General features: G+C 39.5%; 1 protein-coding gene across 2 annotated transcripts in view; it reads left to right on the top strand.

The window, feature by feature from the left end:
• arhgap10 (Rho GTPase activating protein 10) overlaps positions 1-17268 on the top strand; it is a 53215-nt gene that overhangs the window by 10538 nt on the left and 25409 nt on the right. For both annotated transcript variants that reach the window (XM_073465255.1, XM_073465262.1), the window contains exons 2-15: positions 2855-2950; positions 3199-3260; positions 5440-5511; positions 5742-5843; positions 7372-7482; positions 7721-7825; positions 8194-8323; positions 9456-9562; positions 9724-9818; positions 10544-10625; positions 10849-10891; positions 11006-11074; positions 11573-11647; positions 15636-15720. In XM_073465255.1, coding sequence (XP_073321356.1) covers positions 2855-2950; positions 3199-3260; positions 5440-5511; positions 5742-5843; positions 7372-7482; positions 7721-7825; positions 8194-8323; positions 9456-9562; positions 9724-9818; positions 10544-10625; positions 10849-10891; positions 11006-11074; positions 11573-11647; positions 15636-15720 — 1234 coding nt within the window. The remainder of the gene's footprint in view (positions 1-2854; positions 2951-3198; positions 3261-5439; positions 5512-5741; positions 5844-7371; positions 7483-7720; positions 7826-8193; positions 8324-9455; positions 9563-9723; positions 9819-10543; positions 10626-10848; positions 10892-11005; positions 11075-11572; positions 11648-15635; positions 15721-17268) is intronic.

The following is a 17268-nucleotide window of genomic DNA, read 5'->3' as shown; positions in this document are numbered from 1 at the left end:
AAGTTTATAATACACATTTTCTACTCTACACAAAATCTTGCAGTAACTCACATCTGATTATATGATGGTCATAAGACATCCCAGAATATTCCTCCCATTTCTTCTGACCTCACCAAAATACTATCTTTAAAGAAGTATCTGAGCCAGAGGATTTGACACTGTGCTGCTATTGTTTGTCAGTCTTGTAATGTTGCTTGTGCAGTGACATATTTTATGTTTACCGTGTCTCTGTGGTATCTAGGGAAAGGACAAATGTACTGTAGACCCTCTGCAGTCTTGATTAATGATCTGGAGTCAGGTCTGTGCAGTGTCTTGCAGAGGTTCATGAGCCAAGAAATGAGCTATTATGAGGCATAAACAAGTCATGAATCCTTTTGTTTTGCTTACTGTCATTTGAATATATTTGCTTTTATTGTACTATTGAGGCACCTTGCTTGTTATGTGCTTATGCACAGTTCTATAGCATTTTTTTGTTGTTAAAACTTTAAATGTCTTAAAGACAACAATTACCTCACCCCCAAGAAAAGAAAGAACGTTTCCTCCAAGTGCTATATAAAGACCTCCTCAAAGGACAAACAATTGTAAATACTCTGATACACAAGCTGTCCCATTGTTTGGTTTGCGTCCCTTCGCTTCCTGTATTTCGACGACTTGGACAAATTAGCCAAAGGAATCGACCGCAGGTGTTTGACTTGCCCATATTTCCTTGTGTGCTTTGGAATTGTAAAGATGTGAGATTGAGCTGAAGAGCGTCCAGCAGTGTATGTCAAACTGTTTGAAATAAACAGTTGAGGCAGAAGCGATGCCCTTTGTGCCAGGCTCAGGCAGACATTGTCCAACACCTCTCACATGTTTAAGCTTTGGGCCTGACTGCAGATTTAATCCATAGCATGTGTACACAGACTGCCCCGAGAACATGGAGTGTGTAAGCTGCAGGATACCCATGGATGGATAATAGCAAGACGTAACAAACGGCTCAAAGAAATGAATAGTTTTGTGGATTAAAAATAAATAAAAATAAAATTGAATTAAATATACTGCATTTGCAAAGATCTATGTAATAACTAAAATACTGATTATTGAAAAACCTGAATTGACATTAACAAAACTTACTTTGGGAGTCATGGAAGAAGTACCACATTACTACAACATCCCAACTATGAATCTAGCTGGGGAGCTGATAACATGGCCCCTTCGAATAGGCAAAACCTATTGGGTGTTTCATTATAGATGAATCTGCAGATTTGCAATCCCCAAAACCAAAACTGATGTCTTCAAATTCAAATTCAAGGTCCTTCTATTGACCAAGCAGCAATTTAAAACCTAACAACTTGTTATTTAAAATGATAAATGACAAAGAAATGCAAAATGCAAAAATAATTAATAAACTAATCGTTAGTTACAGCTCTACATTCCTTTGTAGCAGTTACAGCAGTGTCTCACAGCTCTATTCAGTGGCGTTGCTCAGTTGATTGTTCCCTATAGGGTTCCAGCTATCTGCCAAATCCAATGACACTGCTCCTCAGTATACTGCTCAAAGCTCCAGTCTTAAAATAACTTCGCTGCATTCTGTCAGGGTTCCCCAGGGGACTGCCATGGGTCAGAGATCCCATCTGGGGGAAACTCTTTACTGTTTGGAAATAGATTTGGTTTGCTCTGTTTACTGATATGGAGGGGTGTAGAGGGTGGACAAATCTTGTTGTATTTGTAAGGGTATTTATGTAGGGTGCTGGGTTTACATGAGTCAGTGCATTTCTCAGAGAGCAGTCACCCATGTTAGGGCTTGCCTGAGGTTCGGCTAGCTATAGGTTAGGCTTGGTATTTGCATCCATATAGTCCTCTATTTAATAAACAGGTTAACAACCACAAGATTAAAGGGATCTTTATTGATTTGTTGTGCCAGGCTATCCTGTAGGCTATGGCCCTTTTTTTTGTTCTGAAATCAACTAAGTCTCATAACAACTCGTAATTGCATGAGAGGTTTTCCAGGAAAGATCTGTTGGTTAATATTGCTTAGAGTTTCCTTTTGATTACTGAGAGATTTATGCTGTTATTATTGGATTTGGTCTTAGCAATACATTGTTAAATTAGATTTATTAAGATAGCAGAAGATATTACATTTTCATCAGAACAATAGATGCACATTCACGCACTGTAAGTCACGTATTACACTGCTATTTACCAAATACAACTACTACAACTAGTTTTGTTGCTAATGTAATTTTTATTCTTATTCTTATTCTTAAATAGGGACTTGAAAAGACTGACATTGCATTACATTATATTTCATTACTGTTACTTCATCTGAAAAAGCTAAATAGTACCATGTGTCCGTAAAAAAACAAATATGATAATTTGCCCATGATGAGCAACCCTTTTCTCGGGCTATCCATTATTTGGATTATACATCAGTAACATCATGCTATTTCTGTCAAATCATCCTTATTTATGTAATTTATGACTTGCAGACAGATAATTAAAAATCGTTTGCTCTCTGTTTGCATGTGTTGTTAAACTGTGGTACCTGCCCTCCTGGTACACCAGGGTTAGATGTGCAACAGGATGCAACACACTTCTGTAGACAGGATGTTTGCAAAGTGGCTAATTCTGTGTGAAGCATCAGATCTACCTTTCATGATGGCTTATATTGTGTTACTTTTCTTAGAAATTGTTCCTTTTGACAATATGTTTATAATGAAGATAATAATTAATTGTTGTGTGTAGTTGAAATATTTTGATTCAGTTAAACTTGTTTATCTAGTAGATCTTGACAACAAACAGTATAATCATATTAAGCATTCAATGCACTGCTTCTAATGTGTTTTTTATTTTTTTATTTGTATGTTTCTTTCAGAGCTTGGTATGGCACAGCGAAAGTTTGCCCAGTTGCTGGGAGAGTTTCAGTTTGAGTACATCGGAGATGCGAAGACCGACGATGAGAAATGTATCGGTAAGTGTGGGTTTGCCTTCTCATGTGATGGAAACTAACCACTGGTTTTGTAACCATCATGCAGACATGCAGTGTAAATGTTTGTTTACGGTTCTTTCACTACCAGCAAAGTAAGAGCAGGTTTCAGTGTGCACCTGTGGTGGGAACTGTTGATGATCATAATGTATTTTAGGCTGCGTGGTTGTGATCGTAAGTGAGGCAGAATGGTTGCATTTACCACCGTGTTTGATTTTTTTTCCTTTCTTCAGATGAGTCTTTGCAAGAGTTCTCCTCATTCCTCAGGAACCTAGAAGACCAAAGAGAGCTGATGGTGAGAACAACCAGTCAGAACCTGCTTGAAAGCTAGGGAAAATACCTGTGTTTCTGTCTGACTGTATTGCACTTAAGTTGTTCAACTGTATACTCCTGCACTCTGTGCATTTCCAACCAGCCTACACCTATTACTGGCCATATTTTAATACTTGCATCTAATAATGTCTGACTCTGTTATCCACCAGAGATCCGGACAGGCACTCATAATATAATTTTCTCCAATATACAGCCCAGACGGGATCCAGAAGGCAGAGCAAACCAGTTCCCTAAGGGTGTATAACTGTTGTTGCCTGTCTAAGGGTCACTGTTACAGCACCTGGCTGGGAGTGGCTGCACAGAGGACAGGAGAGCATTATTACAGCTTTAAATACCAAGACAGATTCATATAAGCTACTACCGGAAACGAGGTCCACATAAAACTACAGCCCATTACGACACACCGCCATGAAACTAGCTATCTAGTCAGCGTTGTTAAAATTGCTAATTTACAAACCACAAAAATTTTACTCAAATATGAAGGAAGTTACATATACAAAGTTCCACACTTTAAGCCTGATTTTAATGGTGTCAATTGGTCATGAACTACTTATCTTGAAGTGTTAAGTGTCACACGATGTACTATATATACTGTCTTTTATTTGTGACTTCTGTAAAAAGCCCCTTATTTGAAGACTTGATTTAATTTAAGCTGTAGGCTTGATGGCCAGTGCATTGTTTCCCACACATATACTTTACTTGGGCAGGCCGCCAAGGTATATTAACAGCTGCTAAAGTATATTTGGCGACCCATTTTAGCATTTTTTATTTAAAAATTTTCCATCTGAGAGAATGATGCCATCCACAATCGATTAACCGGAAAACAATCTCCCCTCACTCTACCCCCCTCTGTACCTGCATGTTATGCTGACGTTAGGACGGTCTACTGATGATCGCACATGCTCTGCAGAGAAAGGGAAAGAGAAACATTGGCTGCTGTCAAATAGATACTTTTGGTTTATTTCACAAAAGAAGCTTCCTAAGCAAAAAAGACAAAGTGGCAGCCATGACAGGAGCTGGTAGAATTCTCTAAATGCTAGGAAAGGTGCTTCAATGCTTCCTTTCTTTTTTCCTTTAGCATAGGGTACACTGGACTATCCTTCACAAAAAGAAAAGGACTTGGCTCAAGTATAAGTGCAGGCGGATTCTCTTAGCACCGGGTGTCATTTCCTAAGTCCTTATGAATTCCATGAGAGCTTCACTTGACCTCATGATTCCATCGAGATCAAAGAAAATCCTTTTTGAATGATTTTAAAGACATAATTTTTTTATTTTATGACTGCAGCCATCGTGTAAATGCACTGATTGTGGATGCAACCTCTCCTGTTTCATGTAGGCCTACTTAGTTTTGAAGCTTCTGTGTGCACCTGGTTGGTGCCAGTGTCATTTGCTGAAGGGAAAAGCAAGTTTAGCAGATCATAGTAGTTTGTGAGTAAACACTAAAATAAGGTGGTGAAAATAAGAAATAACTGACTAGAAATAGGGTAATTTATTCTTTCAAATACTTTAACAGTGATAGTTTGGGGAGAATACTTTCAAAAAGAAATACATCAAAGAAATACATCAAAAATATTCCTGCTCTTTGGACAGGGATGCACAATTTAGTGCCTGCCATGTTCTATAAACAGCCATTCTCTTGTAATGTCTGTCTGTAGTGTCTGAGGTTAGGGAGTGGGCCCATCATCAGTAGCTGACTGAGATGACTGTTTTAGCGCCAGGCTCAGACTGTAATGGTAAACACACTGCTCAGCACACAGCTCTGCTCAGCAGAGTGGGATGACATCACAGTGCAAAGTAAGGAAAAGTAGGACGGGCATGCAGGCACAGACATGTCCTGCAACAAGCAAAGCACAAGCACAGGAGGAATGAGGAAAGAAACGCTGACTTTATTTATACATTATTGGAAGTCAAAGATACTTAGTAGAATAATAGTTATGTCATTTCAGTTATGTCATTTTTAAATCGAGGCCAGTAGGGTGTCAATCATAAGGCAGAACCCCTAGAGGCCAAGAAGCTGTATATAGCTGCCACTCTTCACTGGAGTCAGCAAACAATTAAGAGTGGAAAATGTTGTGTCATATGAAATGTTAATGGGCTTTGTCATTGAGTTGAGCAATGATTAAGGCTTTGTCTCTGTCTAGATGAGAAACATCACTGAAACCTTAATGAAACCCCTGGAGAAGTTTAGGAAAGATCATCTTGGTACAGTGAGGGTAATGTATGACTGTTTATTTCCTCTTCCCAGTATGTTTTCTAGTTCTCAGTTGACGTGTTTTTATGCTTGGTTACCCTGATGATTGTTAAAATTTCCATATTTCACAGTTGAATGCTAATAGCATATGAATTGTTCTACACACATGGCTTTGATTCCTTTGTACCCAAGTATAATGTAGTATTTTTTTCTTCTTCTATGCCTCTACTCATTCTTCTGAACCTTCTCAAGGCGGAAAGAAAGAAGTATGAGAAAGAAACAGAGAAGTACTACAGCTCCCTGGAAAAGCTTCTGAATATGTCAGCAAAGAAGAAAGAGCCACAACTACAAGAGGTATTTATCCTTGCCTGAACTCTCCGACAGATATGTAACATGCAGAATGGCAACTCATAATGACAGCAAAACGGATGGAAAAGGGTATTTGTTTAGTTAGAGAATCCCTGTTTTTGCTTTTGGTCTTTGGTGCCTTGGGGAAGAGCCTTGCTGCAAAGCCTGTTTGACCGTGCGAGTTTCCACTGACGTGCCTTGCAGCAACAGTTTTCCTGGCTTGTTTGGAAAGGAAATGTGTACTCACTTGTGTTGTACGACCAAGGTCAAATCTGGTTGCTGTACTGTAGTTTGGGGAGCAATCCATGCTACACTACCGCAACATTATCATTGTAATTCTTGGAGAATATGCAGCCTCTTACTAATCAATGTCTTCTTTTCTTTGCAATGCTATGTAGCCATGTAAGGCTTACCCATATGTTGTATACACGCCGACCAGAGAGGACACTTGAAACTGTTGACATTATGACTGCAGGCTGTTCTGTTCTCTGTGACACAAGGGTCTGTGGTACCAACACTGATTCCTATCAGACTTGAATAAATACACCCTGTGATTAGTTCACAGCCACAGAAGTCATGAACTTTATCATCACTGCATCAGTTGTTCATGAACTCAATGAACAGTGGCAACAATTATGAAATGTACTACAGTGTATGTGAGCTAACTTTAAAGTGATAAAAAATACTCACTTAATACACTTAAAGATATCTTGCTAACATGTGTTTAAAGCCACATTTTCTTTACACGTCAAGTCATCTGTGGTGTAAACTGTGTTGCATTGCAAATCGTGGTTGTGTACTGTTACATAATCGTATGTATATCTAAGAACCTATTGTGTACATATAGTGTGATTCTGGGATGCCACAGTTAGTGCTCTTACCTTACAGTGAGAAGGAAATAAATCCCCCTGAACGTCTGGGGCTTTTCTGTGTGTAAATCTGCCTCCTGGCTGCTCTGGTTCCCTCCCACAGTCCAAAGACATGCAGATTACTGTAGATTAACTGGCAACGCTAAATCGCCTATAGGTGTAGGTTTGAGTGTGTTGTCTGTCTGTACATGTTAGCCCAGTGACAATGAAGAAAATATATGTTCAGTTTACCCCGCCTCTCAGCCAAAAGTGAGCTGAGATAGGCTCTGGCGTGCCTGCAATCCTGTATAGGAAGATCAGGTTTAGGTTATTATATAACATTTTGAAATTCTACCACCACTGCTGCTTCAGAAGATGAATCCCTTCTCTGTTGCACATGCTTAGGTTTTTTTGTAGCTTTTATTTATCAGAAGGGTTTTGTATCTTGTACAGATTATACAGCTCTATGAGACAAATCTTTGTTATTTTGGACATATGAATTTACTTCATCATCTGTGTTTAATAGAGCACTAACCAGCATCAGTATCCCTTCTGTAAGAATATAATGCCATAACAAGAGAAACCTCAAATTGCCCTGTATCACAAAGACCATAATGTTTCTTCTTGGCTTCCACGCATCTATCTGTCCCTATAATCATCGCGGTGTGTGTTCCCCACCTCCACAGGCAGACATCCAGGTGGAAACCATGAGGCAGCACTTTCAGGAGGAGTCACTGGACTATGTGTGCAAACTGCAGGAGATCCAAGAGAGAAAGAAGTTTGAGTGTGTGGAGCCGGTGAGTGTGCATGCCAGCACTGCTGTGGCTTGTCTTTCATATTGATAAAATCAAAGGCAACTGTTGAAGTGTCACATGGGGTAAAGTTTCTTTCTTACTTGAAATGATGTCACAATCCCTCTATAGGCTGACGTCATAATTATTTCGGTCATTATATTTAGTTATGAATTTCTCTTTCACTTGCTGACTCTTGATAAACATATCTTATCTGTCTCTTTCTGTGTTGTGATCTTTTTAGATGCTGGCCTTCTTTCAGACAGTCTTCACCTTTTATCACCAGGGCTTTGAGCTTGCCAAGGACTTTGACCATTATAAAAGAGCGCTGCAGATCAATATTCAGAATGTAAGAAATATGAATGTTTTATTGTTATGGTTTTAATTCAGATGAAGTTGATACTAGCCATTACAATGAGTGCTCGTATACTTTTTGTGCTTCTTGTTTGACCTGAAAATAAAAAACACCCTAATAGATGTGAGTGAAATTACAGAAATTTCCAAGTTGCCATTACATTCTTATTTCGGTTTCATTCTTAGTTTTAAGTCACTACTTAGGCATTCAACTGATGTAATTGGAGAAAAAAAAGGGATTTCCAAGGGAAGCCCTGAGTTTTGATTGGCAGTGGCCTCTCATTATGTGGGTCTTCCTACCTAACCACTGAGGATCAGGAGTTGACATCCTGGAGTATGTGTTTGCTTCCTCTCTACCCCCAGACGAGGAGTCGATTTGAGGGTGCGCGGTCAGAGGTGTACGAGCTGATGAAGAGGATCAGGGAGACACCTCAAGAATACAGACAGACCAGTCCTATCAGCTGTGAAGGCTACCTCTATGTACAGGAAAAACGTAAGACTTTTATATTGTTAAACTTGATTTAATATGGGGAGTCATGTTACATCCATTCATAAAACACTGCAGCAAGGAAATGTAGTAAAAGCAAGAATGCAAGACAGAATCTCTAAGTATATACTGTCCATTGCCATGGGCTTTTACAACTTTCCTTCAAAGTGTGGAAGTTGAGTAGTTTTGCCAGAAGTACTTTAAAGTGCTTGAGTTAAAAAAATGAAGACCTTAATAGTGCTCTGATATACTTAGCCCGCATTGTTTAGGCTCCCACCCTCGCCCTTCCTCTCTGGTTTGGGATGGGTGACACACAGCCCACAGTTACGCAAGCTATCTTCAAGTATGCCAACCACAACCAGCTATCAGGAGAAAATAATGAATGAATGAATGTATGTGTTCACTGTTGAAATAATTAATAATGCATTGTGTCCATGTTCACACAACAAAATTATGGCCTTTGTTTTGCGTTGTGTAGCCTACAGCTCTTGCCCTTTCTTTTGATATATTAGCTAGCTAGAAAGTTAAAGGTTATAATAATAATTTTAAAAAAACTACTTGTTTTAGGGTACATATTAATCTGGCATAGTTTCATCCTGACGGAATAAAATTATTTTTTCCCCCTCCTATACCCGGGTGGTGCCTGGTCTTAAGTTTCTACTGCCTGTGAAGGGCTATTTAAGGTAAAACTTTCAAGTCCTTGAAATAGTATAGTACTGTGCTGGGTCAGACTGGTATATGTGAGGATCTATGTGAGTTATTGGCCCTTAATTTTGGGATTAATTTGTCCTTGAAAAGTGCTTGAAAAGTCCTTGAATTGTTTTATTACAAAAGCGTGTCAACCCTGCTTACACTAAAACATAACTTGTGAAATGTTTTCTGTACCTACTGTAGGCTGTCAGTGGCATTATCTTGTTGTGGCAGGAAAATTTGGGCAGACTAGTAATTTCTCTTTCATCCCTGTTATGAACAAAACAAGGTGTTGTTCCAGTGATTTTTTTTTAACCACCAGCAGCAGTGATGCAGCATGTTGCACCTGCAAAATAAAGCTTAAATCAAAGGAAAGTGTTTGTTTTTTTTTCAAATTTTGTCTCCACGCACTGACTCATTGCGGATGTCATGTGCCTTGTTTCTTCAGGGCCACCTCCCTTTGGCTCAAGTTGGGTCAAACGCTACTGTACATTTGTTAAAGAGCAGAAGATCCTACACATGGTGACCTTCGACCACAGATCTGGTGGGAAGATTGTGAGTAGTCATAAAACTCAGAGCAGTGGGTCATTAATGCCACACAACTTTTATGATATCTTAATCACGCTCACTATGCAATCCTTTATTTTTGATTACAATTTTTTTTTTCACGTCATTCTGTACAGTAAAATGTCTTTTTTTTTTTTTTTTTTTTCCAGGGTGAGATGGAGTCAGTCACGCTCAAATCCTGCCTCCGCAAAACGACAGACATGTTGGACAGGAGGTTCTGCTTAGACCTCGACATTACAGATCGGTACATCATCACCTAACACTGTTTTTCAAACACATTGTCATGGTATTATGCTTGTAGCGGCAGGTCTCATATTACATCATATAAACTGACACAATTAGTTTATTTGAAATTATTCAAATGTGACTCTTGCTGGAACACAATGAAGAATATTCTTATGTCTGTTGCACCTACGGAGCATATTAATTATCTTCTTGATACTCCACATTACCACTCAACAGATCTTGCTGATTACAGTTGAGCTTGTTGCCCAATGTGTTCTGGATTTTAGAGGGCAGGTCATCAGGATTTGTCTTGGAGGGCTGCTGTCACACACTTAGCTGGGGGGATTTGTCACACCCGGCTGTGCCCTCCTGTAATAGATATCTCATTTTGTCACACAACTTAACTCTGCCCTGCCCCTTTTCTGTAGTATTAATAGAAGAGCAATACCCCAGATTTAGTGTGGAAACTCGAGTCCACACATCCATTCTGATTGGGATGAGTAACGTGATATCCATCTGGTCCCACATGATTGTACGTCTAATAAACCAGCTGGGATGACTAAGAGGGCTCATATTTGTAGTTACTGCAAATCCAAGGTGCCAGTGCCCTTGCCAGAGAGTTTTTTTTTTTGTTTTTGCTTAGCACATTTGATGTTCCATATTGACACTAACTTCCCCTAACATCTCACTGAACTCTAGCTCTAAGTCTTTGCCTAAAGCTGATGTGGTATTTCTCTTTCCCAGGCCAGGGACGGTGCTAACAGTACAGGCTTTGTCAGAGGATGACCACAAGTTCTGGATGCAGGCCATGGGTGGGAAGGAACCTGTGAGTCAGCTGCCTGCACTGTGTCATCAACTAACACTCATCATCTACCACTGTATTCTGTTTAACAGCCATCTTATACAGAAGATTTCCTTTAGTTTATTATACTTCCATACTCCTGCACTTCACTGTATATGAAAAGACTGAAGTTTACTTGATGAACCTTACAAGCCTTGAATATGTTTTTTTTTTGTTTTTTGTGATTTTTTAAATTTTTTTTAAACAGATTGGACACTATCTTGGGAGGACTTATTCTAAAGAAAGAGGAAGTAAGGATTCTAGCTGTATCAGACTTGTATCTGTAAAAGAGTGTCATTAAGTTTGACGAGTGTGCTGCTTCACCACATTTTAAGGTTTGTTTTTTTTCCTTCTCCCACCTGCAGTTGATGCCCAGCTGGACGATGTTGGTTTGAGTTTTGTAAAGAACTCCATCAGCGCCATAGAGACGAGAGGTGAGCGTGATATGTAAATATTAAGAGAATTGCAAGGTGATTTATTTCAGGAAATTTACATAAGAATTGACGGGTAGTAACAGGTAACATGGCTGCAGTATGTTTATCTGTACACAAGGGGGCAGACTTGCTCCAATATTGGACCAAAGGCTGACGGGCAGCTACTGCAGGCGGCTTGTACTGTAGATAATACTAATGCTTGCCATTGCGCAGCACTAAGGTTCTTATTAATTTGCTTACTGTATCTGACCTCTTTTTTAGTCCATTAATCAGGTCCAGTCCCTCTCAACACGACCAATATTGCTTTGTGCAAATGGTTTTCTATCTTCTATCTGAAATTTGTTTATATATATATGTTCTGTCTGTATTCTTTATGTTTGCCTTTTCTTTAATTGTTTGCTCTGTGTGTTCTTTCCCTTTCTAACACTTTACAACTGTATTAAAATGCAGCTTTGCTGTACAAATAAAGTTTCATTGTTCATTGTTATTACTCATCAGGTATTAATGACCAAGGCCTGTACAGAGTTGTCGGAGTAAGCTCCAAGGTCCAGAAGCTCCTCTCATTAATGATTGGTAAGTTAAACTCTACTCTTTTCTTCCCTTTCTGGTCTGGGAAAATGTACTTGCACAGAGAGTTGAAAATTTTTAATTTATATGCTACTGCACTATCTCTGTGATATTAGGTTGCCCCTAGTTAGTTGAATGTGCTGACGTAATGGATGTGTCTGTCGAGGCGATATTAAAAAGATAGTGAATGACAATCAGCCTATCAGAACCCTGTCTCTGCAAAGTGCAACAAGTTCCTGGGTGTATCTTTGCCTCACTTCCATTCAGTTATTTATCTCCCAGACAACCAGACAGCGTCCCTCCCATCCATGTCCTTGCACCTTTTGGCTTTTGCTTCATTAACACACCACTAAGACATCCTCTCATGCGCTCGTGTCTGTCAGTCGTCTTTCTCGATTTTCTTTACGCCTCTCACTTGTCTTCACTCCCATCTCACTCTAACTCCTTTTCTGTAAAGCCTGTCCTCTGTCCTTTCCATTGCTCCCTGTCTGCTCTCTGGTTTCCTGCCGTCTCCAGCAGACACCAGCTCACTTTCAGCTCTGTGTTCAGAATGACAACAAACTCAGGCAGCCGCCAGCCTGTCTCAGCTTCCTCTCCAAAAACCTTCCAGTCTCCCAACCTGCCGACTCATGCTGTAGACTCCATTAACACTCTGCTGCGGCACTCTTAAGAAGTTTCTTTAAAGCATGAATATGGTAAAGGAAGCATTTGTCTGTGGTCTTGACATTCCACATATTACTTGCACTTTAATGTTTGCAAATGTTGGCACACTGGATGACCATATAGAATACGTGGGATATTTCTATTAAGCTATCCAGAATGTCAGTTAGATTTTATCCTTGAAATGACTAATATGCATGACAGTGGTAGTACTACTTCTACACAAATCAGCACATTCACAAACATTTCATGCATACAGTTCACAGTGAGTGGGTGAAGCGAGCTTTAAACCCTGAAGAAAGACTTCGGATCCTCCCACTCCTCCTCCTTTTCATCTCTCACCCACCGACATGGCCAGGGTCCAATCAGAGAGGACAGAGTGATAGAAAACGAGTCTCCCATCATATTACAGTACAAACAAAGAGAGTGGCACTGATTGAATGTCAGGCAACAATATAACAGGAAGAAGACTGTAAAAGTGAGCTCCAGTCTGTCTCTGACCTGTCCGTTGTACAGTATGAGGCAGTGCAGTGTATGGTGTTGCTGAGTTAGGCTTCTTAGTTCTATAGATATAATTGCAGAGTGAGGCAAATGTGAGGAATGCTGTGAGATGTTCCCGAAGAACTGTTCAATACTTTCCTCATTTTCGCAACGAAGACTGAAATGATCATTGATGCATTAAACGTTGGACAATGTGCCCACACATGGTTGCCCATTTATTCCAGAGAGCAGACCAGATGCTGAAAAGCTTTATGCTGCCTCCCACTGCTGTTAAATAATAACAGTTCACAACAATATCTTGTAAAGACCCTTGATGCCTTTAAAAGGTTTGTTTGATTAAATTACAAGAAACTGGCTTCCCTCGCTCTGTGTCTAGTGGGCTTGACTCTTTGGCCCCACCAAATTAGCACCGATTCTTAAATGTAACATTTTATAGCAATTTACATGTATTAACCACTTTTTTAATGGCCATATGTGAGCGGATTGTGACGTGACATGAAAAATGAGACCTTTCCTTTTTTCTCAGTGGCCTATGCAGGCCTGTGGATAATTTGTTAAAGTTGCTTAATGCTGCTGGACTGTGGATATCTTAGTGAAGGACTCACATTGGATCTTTCACGACAGTCCAAAAGATGTGACTGTACTCACGTTTTCGAGTGCCTTTACTCAGTGCCTCTCTCCAGAGCATAGCTAATGTCTGTACAGAAATGGAGTCCGCTTACATAAACTAATGACCAGCCTCGAGCACAACAAAGAAGTTCCACTGAGCCCCTTTAAACCGGTTTTGTTCAGGATTATTTGAACGTAGGTGCTATCTAGCAAACCAGCACAGGTTTCCACCAGTTTGGAGTTGAACCTTTGTAGTCAAGGATGCACCATCAACAGAGGGCGCTGCACGATGCAAACAACCTGTGGAATATGACACGCATGCCCACTCCGGTTTGCATCTCAGGGCAAAGCAAACTGGGAACCAACTTTTGGCATTCTGAACGAAATGCTCTGAACGGTTCAAATTAGGTGTTGGACCTGGAATGGAACCAGTTCCATGTTCGTTGAAAAGGGGTATCAGAGTTTAGGAGCAAAAAGGTTTTGCAAGACAAATCAAGAACTAGTTTGTATAACTTCCAGGTGACATTTATAGTGTTGCACTCAAATGTTCACTTGAAAAGTGACAGAAATGGTTGTTTAAAGAAGGGAAAGAGCAACTGAGAAATAACTGAACTTCTTTCTCAATTGCTCTTTTTTCTTCTTTTAGTATACTTGATAAACCTCATGGCTCTTTTCTCACTTCCACACTGCCGGCCAATCACAGCATGAAGTGTTTGCAAATGTCATATTTTCATGTCACAAGCCAAACATGCTGGAAACCACTGCACTATGCTCTAACAGTTGGCACATTTGCTCACTCTTTCTTCCTTTAACCAGTTGTGTCTTCACTTTAGTTAAGTAGAAAGTCGGAAAAAAGGACAAGTAAGAAACGAAGAGTGACAGTTAAAGACAGTGTTTTCAATTGTTGTTGTAAAGTCTTCACAGAGCTTGCAACTTTTATATTCTTATTTGTGTGGTAGTTTGTATTAAAGAAACAGCACCAGAGGATCTAAGAGGCCGTGAATGATTACAAAACCACAAAGAGTTGGTAATGTAGGCCAGTCCGAGCCATTAAGAGCCTTGTAAACAAGTAATAGGACTTTAAATTAAATCCTAAAAGATACTGGGAGTCAGTGCAGTCATTTGGATTTACTTTCACACTCATTGGACCAGTTTTCCATTCCGCCTTTCCTTAGTTTTGAAATGGTGAGATGGTCCTGAATATGTTAGCTAGTTTAACAGAGCTTTCATTTGGAATGGATTTGTAAGGCGGAATATTTTTTCTACATCTAAGGGTGTTATACGAGCTGCAGCTCCAACTTTAGCTACTATGTTAAAGTCACCGCACAGTACAGTCATATCCTCAGGGGCTTAATTTAGATAACTAATGTAAAATAACAAGAATTAAACCTTTGAACTTGCTGCTGCTTTGTGGTTAGCAGTTTCACAATCAGTACGGCTCCAACTGCTACTGCCAGAATTGTGTTTTTGCGTCCTTGACCTAACAAGTCCAAGCCTGTTTGTGCTCGACTACAGAGCCTGAGCAGACCCCATCAATCTCCGCTCATACATACTCACAGAGGCGCAGCTTTGACTACAAACTCTCCACAAAAACATTTGCTCTCAGAAGTTGATATTGGACAGGCCATTTTGTGGACAGAGCGGGCAGAGAAACACACAGACCTCCTCGCTGCAGTCACAGTGCTTCGATGAAATCAAAAAAATAAATTTCCCAGTCACACAGACCACCTACCACCCACGAAGCTCAAGTCAGAGTGGTGACCTCAGCCCTGTACAGTACATGTGTCTGCCTCACAACACTCCACTGACACATTGCTCTTCCACATCCTCTGTAATACATCAGAGGTTACTTAAGGTGTGACTAAAGCCCCCTGAATTTTCAGCACAACACAGCCCTGGAGTCCCTGTGGAGCCAATGAAGTAGTAAGGGATTAATTAAACTTGTAATGAGTATAGAACCAGCAGCCCTCTACAGAAGCGGTAACTTCCTTCCATATCCACTGGGGCTAGACTCGACCCCCAAGGCTAGTAGCACTGCTTTTATCCTCACATGGCTAATTACAAGTTACATATTTATATTGCATATTTGGACTTTCTAGGCTGCCCACAAATTCAGTCTTTCGCTGCTGGATTGGAAAAAGAGTAGTTACGTGGTACTTTGTGTTGTTGCCTCATTCAGTGAATTTTCTAGTAAGAATGTGTGTTATGATTGTGATTCATGTAGATGAGAAGAGCAGCGAAGTGGATCTGTCTACCAGCGAGGACTGGGACGTTAAGACAATAACAAGTGCACTGAAGCTTTATCTGAGGTAAGGATGAAAGACACACACTCACACACAGTTGTAAACTGGAGTTGTTATGGATCACACTGCTTTTTCTTGACAAGATTTGCCTTTTTATGCCTTCGTTGTTCGGGCTGGGCAGGTTAAGAAGGGTCCAGCTTCAGCGTTGTAGATTGTACAAACCACGCCCCCTACAAAACACTGTGTTACTTAGGGGCAGAGGAGGTAAAGCAGCTGCAGCTTCCAGACCATGGATGAAAAAGACAATAGACCATAGCAGGTCAAAAAGAAATGGAAAATTGTATTAATAATAATAACAATTATAACAATAATACTTATTATTTCATTAACAACTATGAGGTAAAGAAATACTGACAACCTTTCACTGCAAATAATGTGGTGTAATAAGTAAGAAAAATGTAATTTCCCTAAGGGGATTAATGAAGTATGTCATCTGCTTCCTCCTCCTCTTAATCAATGGATTAATGCAAACAAATTTGGCTTAGGGAAACAAAATATTTGAAAATAAATCACCTTGTACCACATTATTGATTAACATGAAAATGTTGTTTATGGCATCTCCTGTGACCAAATATGCCTTCAAACCCTGCACAAACTATATTTGGAGGTTCAACTTCCTTCATGTTCCTGTTGCGGCTGCAGCTGAATATCTCACTACTGAGATTGGTTAAGAATATCAGGCTAAGCCAATCAGAGCCAGAGTAGGGCAGGTCTTACAAGAAAAGCAGTGGGATCCTTAACACATCTAGAGCTGAAACAATTAGCTGATTAATGAATTAGTCATTCATTAATTGTCAATTAATTTGATAATCAACTAACTGTTTCAGTTATTTTTCAAGAAAAAAATGCCAAAGTGTTGCATTTTCTGCTTCTCAAATGTGAGGATTTGATTCTTTACTTTGTCAGATATGGTTGTAATCTAGGTAACGATTGATATTGTTTCTTCGGGCTGACATAATATTATTAGTAATCAAAGAGAATGATAAATGATATTTGTAAGTAATCAATTTCTGACATTTTGTGTACAAAACAACACAATTAATTTGCAGATTAATCGATAATGAAAATAATTGTTAGTTGCAACCATAGAACCATCAATTTCTACTCAGTAAAAATGAATGATACTGTTAATTTGCTAGTCATTTCCAAAACCTAAACCTCTGATGTGAGCAGTTCAACTCTTACTTACAAAACTATTTGGTTGAACTTGTACATTTTGAGAAATGTGACCCTGAACACTTTTAGGGATGCAACCTACATTTTGTAATTTCTTGTCCTTGTACTGATGAATTCAAACTGAATGTGATATGACTTGACTAGTCCAGAGACACTTGCGCTTGGTGCATGATGGATCATTTTGATTCATCTTATGAGCCACAAAAATGTATTATTCAGAGTTGCTATGTGTCTAAGCAAATCCACTTCTGACCTACGTCAACCCCAGTGGTTAATGGAAGATATTTTTTTTTATGTTTTTCTCTCTTGACGAATACGTGAGAGCCTCTGTTCACTTGAATATGAAACATTTCATCCATTGTCGACTGTCTTTTTTAA

Source organism: Pagrus major, chromosome 1 (genome assembly GCF_040436345.1).
Source record: "Pagrus major chromosome 1, Pma_NU_1.0".
NCBI classification, from domain to species: Eukaryota; Metazoa; Chordata; class Actinopteri; order Spariformes; family Sparidae; genus Pagrus; species Pagrus major.
This window is presented reverse-complemented; position numbering and strand designations above follow the sequence as displayed.